General features: G+C 35.7%; 1 protein-coding gene and 1 long non-coding RNA gene across 2 annotated transcripts; one reads left to right on the plus strand and one right to left on the minus strand.

Moving 5' to 3' along the window:
* Positions 1-5296: 5296 nt before the first annotated feature.
* On the minus strand, positions 5297-5794 carry LOC138896299 (uncharacterized). The gene has a single exon (XM_070181097.1). The coding sequence runs from the start codon at positions 5792-5794 to the stop codon at positions 5297-5299; it is 498 nt and encodes a 165-aa protein (XP_070037198.1).
* Positions 5795-8495: 2701 nt separating this feature from the next.
* LOC104094081 (uncharacterized) lies at positions 8496-11382 on the plus strand. The gene is made up of 4 exons (XR_011409233.1): positions 8496-8606; positions 8948-9230; positions 9317-9391; positions 10872-11382. It is a non-coding gene; the product is annotated as an uncharacterized lncRNA (long non-coding RNA).
* Positions 11383-15826: the final 4444 nt, after the last annotated feature.

A 15826-nucleotide genomic window follows, 5' to 3' on the forward strand; every position in this document is an offset into this window, starting at 1 on the left:
TCAACTTGATATATTTTTGGGAATGATGCAAATTGTTACTGCTCATAGATGGTATATTAAATGTACTATTCTTATTGATAATAGTTTTTCTATTACAAATATTGCTATGATTGATAGTGGAGCTGATGTTAGCTGCATTCAAGAAGGTCTAGTACCTACTAAATATTTTCAAAAAACTACTCACATGGTTAAATTTGCATCAGGACATGCTTTAGATTGCCTAATACTGGTATTTGTCAGAATAAAGTCTGCATTCCTCACTTCTTTTTCTTAGTGAAAAACCAGTTATACCCTCTAATTATACTTGGAACACCGTTCATTAACGCCATTTATCCATTTACTAGCATAGACTCGAAAGGTTTTACTGCTACTTCTAAGGATAAAGAAATAAGTTATACTTTTGTTACAGATCCCGTAACTAGAGATATAAATGCTTTAATTGATATGAAGCAGAAACATATCGATTCGTTACAATTAGAATTGTTTAGTATGAATATATTTGTTACTTTAAATTCTACTAAAGTACAGGAAAAGATCAAATTGATCTCCGAGAATATTGCTATTAATATTTGTGCCGAGCATCCCAGTGCTTTTTGGAATAGAAAAAAACATATTGTTACTCTGCCATATGAAGATAATTTCTCTAAGGATGATATTCCTACTAAATCTCGACCCTGTCAGATGAACACTGAATTGGTAGAATTCTGCAAGAAAGAGATTGATTATTTGCTACAAATGGGTTTGATAAAACCCTCAAAATCTCCCTGGTCTTGCACAGCTTTTTTATGTTAATAATGCTGCTGAAAAGGAACGTGGAGTTCCTAAATTGATTATTAATTATAAACCTTTGAATAAGTTTTTAAAGTGGATTAGATATCCAATTCCCAACAAAAAGGATTTGTTGTCAAGATTATATGACGCTAATATATTTTCAAAATTTGATTTAAAATCTGGATGTTGGCAGATTCAAATATTTAAAGAGCATACTTATAGAACTGCTTTTAATGTTCCATTTGGGCAATATGAATGGAATGTTATGCCTTTTGGTTTGAAAAATACCCCTTCTGAGTTTCAAAAAATTATGAATGACATATTTAATCCATATCTGAATTTTATCATTGTTTATATTGATGACATTTTGGTATTTTCCAAAACATTTGAAATGCATATTAAGCATTTAGATATTTTCAAAATAATTGTTATACAAAATAGTTTGGTTATTTCAAAATAAAAAATGAGTTTATTCCAAACTAATATTCGATTTTTAGGACATTATATTTGTAAAGGAAAGATTACTCTGATTCAAAGATCTATTGACTTTGCTTCAAAATTTCCCGATGTTATTACTGATAGAACTCAGTTACAAATATTTTTGGAAAGTTTGAATTATATATCACCTTTTTATAAAGATTTGTCTCGTGATTTAGCCCCCTTATATGATAGGCTAAAAAAGGATTATAAAAGTCCTTGGACTGATAGTCATACTATTTTGGTTAAGAATATTAAAAAGCGTGTTAAATCTTTACCTTGTTTGACCCTTGCTAATCCCGCATGGCAAAAGATTATAGAGACAGATGCGTCTAATATTGGTTATGGAGGGATTTTGAAACAGATAAATCCCAGTAATAAGCATGAATATTTGATTAGACTTTACTCTGGAAAATGGTCTGAAGCCCAGAGAAAATACGCTACTGTTGCTCATGAAATATTAACCATAGTTAAATGCGTTTTAAAATTCCAAGATGATTTATACAATCAGAAGTTTTTGATAAAAACTGATGCACAATCTGTTAAATATATGTATAACAAAGATTTTAAACATGATGCCTCAAAAATGATATTTGCTAGATGGCAGACTCAATTAGCCACTTTTGATATTGAAATTCAATACAAAAAGAGAATTGATAATTCTCTGCCAGATTTCTTATCCCGTGAATACTTGCAGGATGGAACCCCCATGGGGGCGAGGTAGAGGTAGAGGATGGGGAAGATCAACCCCACAATCCAAAGGAAGGACATCCCCTTCAGGATCGTCATACAGATCCACATCAAACTCCCCAGTTATACAAATGGGAAGAAAACGTTTGTCCAATGAGAAGATATCTCTTAGAGGCGAGTCCTCGATAGTAGGACCATCTATTCACCTGGAAGATATTCCAGAAGAAAGCCCGTTATACGCACACTTGCAGGCATATTTGACTGCTCAAAAGCAAAGTGATACTTTTGCTTCTGTTACAAAAGAGGACAATGATGATATCAAGTCCTATGAAAAAGTGACTAAAAAAGAAATGATATTTCTTTTAGAAAATTCTGATATTCAGAGGAAAGAGGAACCATGGAAGATATTACAAATGTATTTGATAAATGGATTGTATTATCCGGGCGAGTCATACAAAACCCGTTCTTATTATGAAACTATACTCACTAGTACTGGCAGTGCAGAATTTCAGCACTTTTCTGGTTATAGTACAGACGAGAACGTTTATAACTTCTCAAAAATCATAATCAAACAGATTATATCTGTTGAAGATTGAGGAATATCCACGATGAAAGAAATGCAGATAAGCCTTAACAAGTCCCGCATGAATTTTACTTATTGGGATTATATCCAGGCCTTTGATAAAGTCCTTTACTACAATAATGATAGACACAAGCATACTTGGTTCGTTAAAGTATGTGCAAAGATATTTGCAGAGCCCATTCCAAATTGGTTCTTAAATTGGTGGTCATACCACGGTCCAGCTATAAAGATTTTACCAGATCCATTTCTCATGTTATACAAATAATGGACAAAAATTTCTCCGGTTATAAATGAACTTTATCACGCAGATCATATCTGTTACTTAGAGAAGATTGACCAGATATATTTCTTTCTGGAATTCTTTATTCCTTAGATACATAAATGGACTCCAGAAGTTGGATTCACCGAGGAACAAGTTCCGTGTTTATACAGGACCTTTTATAACAATTTTTGGGATAAATTAATGAAGAAAGATCCCAAAATAAAGACGTTATACGGTCAAGAACTCTCGGATTCCATCAAGACAAAAATCCAAGAATATTTCAGCACCTCTCAAAAGGAGAAGGTTGATGATAGTTCAGTCAGGCATATTGCCAGAAAAATCTCCTTTCAAGAAGGGGATAAAGAAGAAATGATCAACGATTACTTAGAAGAAGTTAAAAGAAATTTACTTCGCTCAATCAATCAGTATGAGAAATCAGACACTTCGATGCAAAGTGAAACCAGAAACGATGATATCGCTGATGACTCCCAACTAATAGAATCAGAAAAGATATTATCTGATGAAGCCCTACAGGATGCGAAAGAATTACTCTGCAAAATGAAAGAAGTGGAAAAGAGACCAGCACAGTAAAGCTGTCGGACCCCACTGCACAATGAAGCTGCCGGATCCAGCAGCTGGACCCCACTCAACAGTAGATAAACTGTTCACCAACAGTAGAAACACTGTTCATCAACAGTAGAAACACTGTACAGGGACCCATGTGGGACCCTATTTTACTGTTCATAGATTCTTTTTATTTTCTATTTATATGTTCTTTCATTCATTCATTCGAGACAGAAGAAGGAACCCCCCTTTCTCTCTCTCTAGAATTCTCTCTCTCTCTCTTCAAGTGTAATTAGAGTTGAAGTTTGTAACGGAAGAACAAAGTAAATAAAGTTTTCAGTTCTTGATCTTCAGGCCTTGCATCCCGGCCAAAAAGTACTGGTTTTCTTCCTTAAAGTGTTTTCTTCCTTAAAGTGTTTTCTTCTAGTCTCTCCTCTCTGGCCGTGACGATGTCCGGCTAAGAGACATCATATCTATGTTGAATATCTAACTTCTCTCCTATATAAACCATGAAAGCGACGACATTTATTAAAATATAAATGAGTTTTATATATAGTATTTTGACTTGGTTTCAAGATGGTTGGTACAGTCTAATATAGCACTACTCTTATTGGCTTTGCCTTAGTAGCTTCGTCTAGCCAGCCGTGAACCTTAGCCCGATGAATGAGTTGAAAAGGGCGTCTTCTTTCACGGTTAGAACTGCTAGACACATGGGCTCAATAAGAGTATGTATTATATTATGACAGGCCCCTTGCTTGAGTAAAAAGGTTTAACCTTCCATACAATCACTAAACTATATAAAAAATTCAAGTATATTTCAATTCTTATATCCTTACTGATTGTGTGGATTACCGCCAGTCTTTAAAGATAAGGATACTGAATTAGCTAGATTAAGAATTCTCAAATGTGTTAAAATTATGATCTTTAACTGGTGGAAACCTCGATGGACATATAATAGTCAGCAGAGGTGTGAAATAATTCCAGTTCCCAGTCAAACGGCGATCTCTGTTTTAGCTTAGTTGAGAAGGCCGTGCGGATTACGAGTACCCTTTTTTTTTACTTTTGCTGCAATAGAGGAGATTTCCATTGGACTACTATATATATATATATATATATATGATGTATATATAGTATATTATATATATATAAGCTATATTCGATATATATACATATCTTAAAATGTATATATAGTATATTATAGTATATATATAGGTTATATTCGATATATATATATAGTATAGTATATTATATATATATATATATATATATATATATATATATATATATATATATGTAAGTGTATAGTATAATATAGTATATATATAAGCTATATTCGATATATATACATATCTTAAGATGTATATATAGTAAATATATAAGCTATATTCGATAGCCAACGACTATTTTGGCAGTAAAACGGTCATATTTTAAATGTCATAACGGCTATAATGTGGCAGATTATTATTATTATTATTATTTAAATTAGTCGTTGGGCCCGGATAAGCCCGTTTAGGACCGCTTGAACCAGCCCACTTCCCAGCCGGTCCCGGTCTCGTGGACCTCGCCTATGGGACCGGCCCACCTCCCCACGGTCCCAGTCCTATCCGGTTAGGACCGTTAGGGCCCACCGCCCATTTGGGCTTGCGGTCCTGGGTCGGGCCCGGTCCTAACCGGCCCACATGCCACCCTTATCTATGACAGTGAGTGCCATGATACTTACACATTAGGTTAGGGTCCCTTTGGGCAGGATCGGACTGTAAAGGTCGAGGCCACTTGGTGTCTTTGATGCGTCTGATGACAGATACGATGGCAGCAACATCGACGTTGAAGTTGTACTCCGATAACCTCGGTGCTTCCTTAGGCCCGATGGGTCTATCGAAACCACTTTTGCTCATGAGACCCCGATTATTTTGACCTCGGTCACTCCTTCTCTCACTCCTCACAAGGTTTCATCCAGACCCATTACCTCTTCGGTCTCCATTGTATGGTTGATACCGGTCTCTATTCGATTTTGATTCATGATCAATGTCTCTTTTGGATCGTTCACTAGCTCTGACGGGGTAAACGGATCTGGAAGGGCCCCCAAGCTGATCATCTTCGACCCTTATTTTTGATTGGTACCGGTTATGGACGTCGGCCCAAGTTACTACCGGATACTCTATCAAATTTTGCTTCAACTGCTGTGAAGCCAGCGAGCTTCGAGCATAAAGTCCTTGGGTGAAGTCCTGAACAGCCCAATCATCTACCACCGGTGGCAGATCCATCTGTTCCAATTTAAATCTTGACACGAACTCTCTAAGCATTTCGTTATCTCTTTGCGTTACCTTGAAAAGGTCTGACTTCCTGGTCTCAGCCTTGATGGCTCCGGTGTGCGCTTTTACAAAGGCATCTGCAAGCATAACAAACGAGTCAATAAAATTAGGGGGTAAGTTATGATACCATATCATAGCTCCTTTTGACAAAGTCTCTTCGAACTTTTTCAGTACGATGGACTCGATCTCATCATCTTTTAAATCGTTCCCCTTGATGGCGCATGTGTAGGAGGTCACATGCTATTTGGGTCAGTTGTTCCGTTGTACTTAGGAATTTCGAGCATGCAAAACTTATTTGGGATCGGTTTCGGAGCTGCGTTCGGATGGAAAGGTTTCTGAACAAACTTTTTGGAATCTAGGCCTTTCAGCATCGATGGTGCTCCTGGGATTTGGTCGACCCTGGAGTTGTATGTCTCCACCTTTTTGTCGTTAGCTTCGATTTTCTTTTCTCCCAATTCTACCCGTTTTGTCAATTCCTCGAGCATCTTTACTATCTTGGGGTTGGTCCCGGATTCAGCTTCATTTGGCCTTTCTGTGACTAGTTCATTTCTGCGGGTGTTTTCCTGGGACGGATCGGGATCAACTCTACTGGGAGCGCGGCTTTGGTTCTGTAATTGGGCTATCGCTGCTTGTTGAGCCTGTAGCATTTCGAAGATCACCCGCAAGTTGATTTCATCGCCGCTATCGCTACCGACCTGGTTCCCCCGCTAGTACTGTTTTTCGGGTCGGTGGGCAAGTTAGCATCGATGGCCAAATAGGAGTTGGCATCGCTTGGATCTACGATCGGGACCCCGTTGGGGTCAGCAGGCTGAACCTCGTTGCTGGGCGCTATATTGTTGTTCTCGCCATGGTGGCCAGATTCAATATCGACGTTAGGGTGAGCAGACTAAGAGTTTGATATCTTTAAGTTTTCCTTAAATTAAGATCTCAAAGAGCGTGTTGTGGAAATTTGTATCAAATAGCCACTATTATCCTTAGCCCCACGGGGGCGCAAAACTGTTTACCCTAAAAAACGGATAACAATTAAATTTGTAAGCGATTTTAAGAATACGCGGAATAATTCGTTACAAACGATAAATTGCGTAAGATTAAACAAATAAAGATATAGTAAATTCAAACCACGTGAGGAGGATGATTCCAACCTCAATGAAATATCCACCCTCGATCCGGACTCATAATGGCCAGCACTATTTAACAAGGAAAAAAGCTTTCAATAACAGAGAAAATAATAGTATATTGCCTTGGTATGCGTACGTTACAATGTGTCAACGAATAATTCGACTCCCATTTATATAGTAGGAGAGTTTTACCCTAAGTACAATTCTATGTAAGGTAAAAAAAATTCTGTTTAACTAATCACCGGCTCTCGATCGATACGTGCCGAGATCCAAGTGTTGCTCGACAACGTTCTTCGAAGTCTTTTGGGATTTGGACCGATCCTGGATCATGACCCCGATATTCTCGAGGATGAGCGTCATGTCCTTAGACTCTGGCTCGATGAGACCCTTACCTCGATTTTGGTTCCTTGTTCTCACGTCTCTAGCTCGATTTATCTTACCGGAAACAGGGGCATCCCACAAGTCCGGTTTCACCCGTAAACATTGTACTTCTAAATTTATTAATTCCAACCTACTATTTGTTAGTGCAATTTCAGTGAACTTATTGAAGATGAGCAAAATAAAGCCTTTCTTCGGCCCCTAATCTATACGGCCTAAATACAAACTTACTACTATCTTTTTTTCTGTTTTACAGCATGTAATCGTGCTTCACAATAATTTGCCTCGTTCTCAACTAATATTTTGTTGCGATGGGAATTATTTGAAGGCCTATTATATATTATGTGGGGTTTAACAAAGATAATAATATATTTTCCCTCAGTATCGACCGGCCAATTAGGTATAAATATCCAGAAAATGACAAAGTTTCTTTAATACCAGACCAAAATCTTGTTTGACAATCAATTTGTCTAATTCTCCAAACTCTAATATTTGATTTTTATTAAAAATCTAATACGGAAAAGGGTTAAAAATACCCTTTTACTATTAAAAAATATTTATTTATACCCTTTGTTATACTATTGGTCTACTATAACCCTCACATCATAGAATTGATGTAAAAATACCCTGCCGTTGGAATCCTCCACCATGATAATATTATCCTATGTGAACTGACATACAATTGAAGTGAAAACAACTTAGACATGTCACCTCATCGCATTTATCTTATTTTACCCCTCTTACTAAATTGTGAATGCCTAACGCAAGATATTATATTAATTCTTTCTGTTTCTCCATTTCTAATATTGGGAGCTTATTTGGTTTAGCACGACTACTAAAATAGTAGTTGATTTTTTTTTTATAATAGACCAGTGAATAAAAGAAATAGAAGCATATATGGAGAAAGAAAACAGCTATATAACTTTTTGGACAACAAATATAAGACTGACAATTAGGGGTGTACAATTGAAACCGACAAACCACACCAAACTGACAAACCGAGTCAAATCGAAAAATAAAACCCGATAGTCGTTTGGTTTGACTTGGTTTGGTATTGGAAAAAGAAACCCGATCATAAGTAGTTTGGTTTGGTATTAACGAAACAAAGTCAAACCGAAACCAAACCAATCCGACATTACATATATATATTTTTAGAATTATTTTATAGATTAAAATATTAATATAATATAATTTCCAAATCATTATTTAAATTTATCAAGATCTTTGTTTATTAACAATGTAATAATAGGATGGAATTAAATTGTAGCCCACTCCTTTAGAACAATAAAATAAGCCCAAGCCCAAAGCAAATTGCACCCCTAAATCCCTAATATCAGTAGTTGTGCGTTCATTTTATGAAAGCAAGTAAGAAACTAGCCTTCAACTTCAAGGTTTGTTCAAGTCGTCATTGTCAGCCTCCATTTAAGACCAGTTCATCATCTTGATTTCAGGTATTATCCGTGACCTTTTAGTCTGTTTTTTAACTTTAAAAGAAAGAAAGTGGGAAAAAAAGAAAACATTGCATTGCAAATAAATTAGTTTGTGTTCCTCTATTTTTAATTGTTTATTACAGACTTTTGCTTTGTAACTTGACCTTTGACAAAATTATTCAGTTTACACTGCTTCTTCTACTGTAGTGACATTTTAATGGTTCCTAAATGGAAGTCATTGTAGAGCGACGAAAAAGATTTACTTTTAGCACGCCTATATATGTGTTTGCAATTAATTAGCTTTCTAAGTAGTTCAATTGATTAGTATTCATTCATTGACTTGAATGCTTTTTCTGTTTCAGATCCTCTCGCCCATAAATTTTTATTGAGTCAATTTTGTGCAAATCTCGAATACATTTGATCTTCTTGCTCCATTTGTACTGCACACTGATTGCCCTCATTATTGGCGCTATCATCTGCCAGGTTATTACTTATTCTTGCTAGCTCTTAGGTTTGTCCTGTTCTTATGGGGTGTAATATACCATTTTTGTTGAAATATATCGGACATGTGAGACGGAGGAGGAGTTCTCAACCAGGTTGGCTAAAAATCTAGAAGATCTTATCCTCAAAGAGGGGCCTGAAACAGTAACTTTTGTCAACTTTAACTCACTGTTGCTCAGTTTCTGGATTGAGGGTAATTTATTACTGATTAATTTACTTGTTCGCCTCAGATAACTGCTTTCATTGCTGAACCAATCATGGGGGCAGGTGGTGTCATACCTCCTCCAGCAACTTATTTTGACAAGGTAGTTTTTCTTTTGCCCTTTTGACAAGTTGGTGATAATTCGTATGTAGAATGCAATATAAAAGATCTTGTGCAACATTCTTGAGCAAAGGCTCAAAAGAAAGGTCCTAAAGAAATATTTGGAGTATAAGCTCAAAAGAAAGACTAAAGAAATATTTGGAGTATAAGTTTATCGGAAAAAACCCAAAAAATTCGAGGAAAATCGAGATTGAAAATCCCGACTTTTGTTAGTTTGGTTTGATCTATAGATTTAAAAATCCGATATAGTTGGTTTGATTTGATTTTGATAAAAACCGAATCAACCCGATCCATGTACACCCCTACTGACAATTAATTTAGGACTAAGCAACTTAATTCTACTTTCTTTTTTCCCTTTTCCCTAATGTTTTCAAGAACAAACTCCGTGCGGGAACAAGATAATGCACGTAGAGTTTATTATTTAATTTGTATACTTACTTATAATAACAAGTAACTCTAAATCTTGATTTATGGTAACTTGGAAAATGTATATGAAAAATATATATAATATAACCGATTAAATTAAGTTCATAGTGCAAGAATATTCTGCAATATCAAATATATAACTTAAAGGTATTAAAACCAAACAAAATTAGTTTTTTTTACCCTTTGGGTCCTTATATATATGGCAAGAATAAAGGTATTTTCAACTTTGCCTATAATTTTAGCTTTTTAAACTTTTCGAGTAAATGGCAAGAATAAAGGTCTGTTCAACTTAACTATTTGAGAATCGTTTCATTTTCCTTCTAAAAACAGAACCTCTCACTTCTCTTTAAAGCACACATAGCACAAACTACAACTCCAATACTTTTTTTTTTTTGAGAATTATGAGCCATGGAAAATATAGGAGCTCCTCCAATACTTTCTTCAACAAGATCTTTCATAGCCCCTCTTCTTATTTCAATGCTAGGCATAGTTTGCACTGCCTTAGCTTTAGTGATTTACCACTTCATTTTGTTAAGATTTTGCATAAGGAGAAGAAGATCACATATTAGAAACAATATTGGACAATCATTCCATGAACCCCATTTAACCATTGGCATAGAGCAGAAGATTATTGAATCAATTCCTCTCCTTGTTTACTCGATTTCTAAACAAGATTTATTTCGTGTAGATCAGAATGAATGTGCCGTTTGCTTAGGTGAATTGGTAGAAGGTGAGATGGTTCGATTTTTGCCTAATTGTAGGCATATTTTTCATGTCACATGCATAGACAAATGGCTTATTGGCCACGTAAATTGCCCGATTTGTCGATCTCCTATAGTAGAGGCAACAAAATACGAGCAAGATAAGCGAAATACGACAATCATTCCAGTACCATCTAATTCTCTGTCATGTGTCAATGACGAGAGTAACACGATTGAAGTTCAAATTCAAAATCAAGATCACGAAAATCAAGTCAACCTCGATTATCGTACTGCTTCATCGTCTGATTAGGTACAATTACCATCACAATCTTGTAGGTTGCATTGCCATAGTACATCATTGGAATTGCCTATGGAGAGAATTAGATCAACAGAAAGAAAATTAGTGATGGGTTTGAAGAGATCATTATCTATGGATCAAACATTTATATTATTGATAGAGAGAAATTAGAAGACGAAATCAAGTCATTTTCAACATCTTGTTGCTCTTCATCAACGGAGGAATTAATCAGAAGCAATCAACAAGGAACTTTTTAATGAGGAAAGGAAGTCAAATTATTCCCTAATGATTTATTTATTTTTCTGAAATTGTTTTATACGTAGTATTTAATTAGCTTCCTCTAGCTGGATATATGTTCACTAAATAGTGGAGTAGTATATTAGGAAGACATTTAAGAGGTAATCCTCCTACCTCCTTCTCTTCTACTATTTTGCTAAGAATTTAATTTAGAACTTATTTAGCACTTAATTAGTTTAGTGGCCTTCATTTTTTAGATTGTGATGTAAAAAATTAACTATTAACTAAATTTGCATATAACTTTTCACGAAAGTGTGGATTTAAATATCCTTCGCCAACAAGGTTCTTTTAATTTGGCGCATTATTTAATGGTCAATGAAGGATACACATTTATTCTCATTCGATGATTATATCAAACTCTATAAAATTATCATTATAGAGTCATAAAGTAAGGTTAAAATATATATTAATTTACTACAATTTAGTGATAAAAGTGTATGTCACTCTTTTTTGACAAGGCATACTGATTGCGTTAGTACGACAATGTTCACACGGTTAGATTTCGTCAAATATAGTTCCTTGTAGTTTGCATTCAGTTGGTCATAAAATACTATGCCCTCTGCTTTGCTTTGTTTGTCATAATTTGATTAGATACGAAGTTTAATAGTATAGATAATTTTTTTAAATTTTATGATTTTAAGTTAAAAGATGTATATAACATATCAAAATACTTTTTGAAATGCATGTCACTAGTATGATGGAGTGTCATTAAGAGTTAAATAACTCTCATACAATGATTTTGATCTAGATACAAGATACAATCTTTCGATGAAGAGTGTTCAATTGACCACAATTACACCAGCTTAGCTCTACACGATTGGTGGATGGGAATTTTAGCAGAAGAACTAACCCAAATTATACTCCATTATATTGCTTAAACTAGAAAAAGTTACAGTGAATCTAACTCACTATTTGGGTAAAGATTCGAATTTAACGTGACCACTGGGATGCTGATATTAGTTATCTGTAGAATGGTTTGTTGGTGGCCAGCTAGTATAAAAGATACCGTGGTTCCTATATTCAAATGAAATCGTATTGCGAAAAGATCATCTGACATGAATATGCAACTTTCTCATTACTAGTTATCGCGTTCTCTTATAGACAATCAATTAATGAAAAAAAGTTAACGAAAATTTGAGAAAAAGAAAAATATATAATATAATGCTATCAAAGAAAGGTTGAGCATTTGCTTCGTTCTTTTTCCTTTTTAGCCTCGTGAGAAATTTCTATAAAAAAGATGAGGAGTGATCACGCCCAACTATACCTTATAAAAAGGACTAAGCGGTCGTTGCAAATATATTCCGGCTAATAAATTCGGAGTCGAATCCCATAGGGAATTAACCTAGCAAATACAGCTACTAGACTCGCACGAATCACGCAATCAATCTTCAGAAATATTTAAGTAACAATTTAGATGTTTACTAACTAAATATTACGTAATGAAAATACAACAATTAATAACTAACTACTAACGGGTTGTAGACAAGTTGTGGAATGATCTAAGGTTGTGATTTCACCTATTGTCAGAATCTTTTCTGCTACGTTTTCTATAAATTTGCCTAAGTCTTCTCTATCGATCATGAGCATTGTGACTGTCGTAACTCTCTCCCGAGTAATTACCATAATTTACTAGACATATTCTCCCGAATTACGCTAGCTGGCATTAAGTACAGCTCACTCGGATCGCACCAAGGTTTCGTTATCCCTAATCCCACCTTTAAACCCTTCGTATTAATCCCTCATATACGTTAGGAGTGATGTTGTTCAACAACTACCTAAATATGCACTCTCTCCCGAGTAATACATACTAAATAGGCATAGCCAATTGAGGGCCCCTCAATCAACCATAATAATATTATAGTTGAATAAATAGAGAAAATACTACGGCAAATCTATATTAACGTAACAAGAACATCATCCTTCAATAGGTTCCATCAAAACCTTAGATTAGGAGTTTAGCTACTCATACTCATAGTAACAATATCCAAAATATTTTGCATAATTAAATTACAAAGTAAGGATAAAGGGATGTAGAAATCGACGAGTCTAGCTCCCAACGGTTGTTCCACGAGCTATCCTTGCCTCCGGTTGCCAAGAATCCTCCAAAGTGGCGTTTTTAGGTCTATTTATATGTGTTGGAAAAGACCTAAACGCGTAGGCCAAGTCCTAGTTAAACCAGGAGACGAAATAAGTTTTCAAAGCTCGGAATGTGCGTGCCTCAGATCTGGCCTCACGAGGCATAACGCCAGCTTAAGCTCGCCCTAGGCCTGGCGTCGCGAGGTATAACGCCTGCTTGAGCTCGCCACAGGTCTGACGTCGCCAGCTCCTACGCGAGCTAAAGGGCTCGCCCAGCCTGCTCTAACGCCTGCTCTCTTTTCATTTGTCGGCTGCTCACTTCTTTCTTTATTCTTTTCAACTGTTTTCGAGCACGCGTTAGACTTTAATTATTTCTTTTTGCTCTACTTTTATCTCCAATTTCACATACACATAAAATATACTCTATTACGCGCAAATAAAGTGTAATTTATCATTAAAGAATATAAAATACAAGGCGAATAATGTGTTAAACTATGAAATTATAGCCACACATCAAGGAGCAAGTTAAGTGGCTATTGATAAGGGTCGGCAATACCTTGGTTGAAAGTGGAGAAATTTCGGGGCCACTTGTTTGTTTATCATTCACCGAGGCAGAAGCAATTTAGGCTTGGATCAATGTCAATCCACTCAAAGAACTCATAAAATATTTTATATAAAAACATATTTACAATTATACTCTCACACAAACTAATCTAATGGATTAAGTGAAATATAAATGACAAAAATCACACTAAACAATCTATTTTCTAAAATTTCAAGTTCACGCTCATCGTAGTGCTAAGGACCACATCAATATGATGCTATTATAGCCATCTCTAAAACAACATATAAGAATCTTCGAAAGAACATTTTATCAAACACTTCATAAGTGTCAATACAAATTTTGATGTCGTTCACTGTCTGAGCATTTTAAAAAACAACATCCCAACCATCTGAAAAGTCACCATCACAACATCACCACCAATATAGACCCGAGAAACAATACAGTTATACAGGAAGTACATTACATAGAGTGCATATCTATACATTACACTTACTTGGGCATATACAAACAGTGTCATCACCATTCTTGAAGTATCCAGTTGAAGTACAGTGCTTGTTCATATGCATTCAATAGTTTCCATCCGAAGCGAACTGTCACGACCCCAATTTCCCTCCGTAGGATGTCGTGATGACATCTAGTCTCTAGGTAAGCCTAACATTCATGCAGAAATAACTGAAATAATAATTAAAGTCTCAACACTCAGCAACTATATAAAATAAACTCCGCAACTCAGCATATACAACTCCCAAGACCCGACGAATACAAGTCACAAGCACTAAATAATAGTACTGCATAACCCTATACATCAATGTCTATAAAATGATAAGGAAAATAGAATAGTCTAGGTAGAGGGGACTCTGAGACCTGCGGACGCCTGCAGGTATACCTTGAAGTCTCCGCACATGGATCTGCACAAAAAGATGTGCAGAAGTGTAACATGAGTACACCACAACGGTACCCAGTAAGTGCCACGCCTAACCTCGGTAGAGTAGTGACGAGGTCAAGTCAAGACACTACGGGAATAAATAAGAAAATTGTACAAATGTATGGCACTGTAGTAATGATAGCAATGAAATTGAAACAATAAATAACATATCAAGGTTAGCTACACGAAACTAAAGCTTAATGCAACACGGAGAAAATAAGGAATGATATACTAAGGAAACAAAACAACCAAAGACAAGTGCATCAATAGAGAAATACCAACAAGAGTCATTACCGAGGTACCGCCTCATAGTCTCAAATCACAAGAATAATTCACAATCTTTCCTTATATCACCGCGGGAGCCCTGCATTAGTTTTAAAAATTATTTTTCCGAAATAGCTTCCCGCGTTTTAGCCCACCTTATCACACCGCATGGCTTCTACTAGTTCCCCCTACTAGCCACGCGTATCAAGCCCACCTTATCTCACTGCATGCGTTTCAACCCCAAAACCTTATACCACCGCATGCGTATCAATATCACAACGTATCACAAATCGCACCTCAAGTGTCCAATATCACAGCTTGCCAAAGAAACCAACAATAACAATGTTTTAACAGTAAAGAACCCATGGCTCAATCACAATGTACACAAGAGTCTCAACAATAACAATCGGAAGTGAATAACTCAACAGAATAGTATTTCACAACTTAGCACTTTGCCTCAATGTCTATCACGATCTTTATAACTCAATACCAATTTCAATAACAAGATATTACAAGAATAACAACTTCAAGTAAAAAGTTCAACAGTTAAATAATGAATCAAGAACTTCAACTAAACATGTAGAGCAATTAGCAAGTAAGAGATAAGACAAGTAGAACATGTGAAAATAGATTAATGATGACGAATATAACATGCTAACATAACTCAATTAAGGCATGAAAAGAATCTACAAAGCTAAAATCGGTAAATTTCCATATTTAGCCCGTCTACACATTCGTCACCTTGCGTACACGGCTTTCACACATCACAATTATCACAAAACAACACCAATCCTAAAGAGTAATTCCCCCACAGAAGGATATGCAAGACACTAACCTCAAAGCACGCTAACTCAATCCACTAGTAG

The sequence above is a fragment of the Nicotiana tomentosiformis genome, chromosome 7 (genome assembly GCF_000390325.3).
Source record: "Nicotiana tomentosiformis chromosome 7, ASM39032v3, whole genome shotgun sequence".
Lineage (NCBI taxonomy): Eukaryota > Viridiplantae > Streptophyta > Magnoliopsida > Solanales > Solanaceae > Nicotiana > Nicotiana tomentosiformis.

Excerpts from the sequence above, each read along its gene's own strand:
- LOC138896299 (XM_070181097.1), bottom strand. The coding sequence starts at position 5,794 with ATGATATGGTATCATAACTTACCCCCTAATTTTATTGACTCGTTTGTT.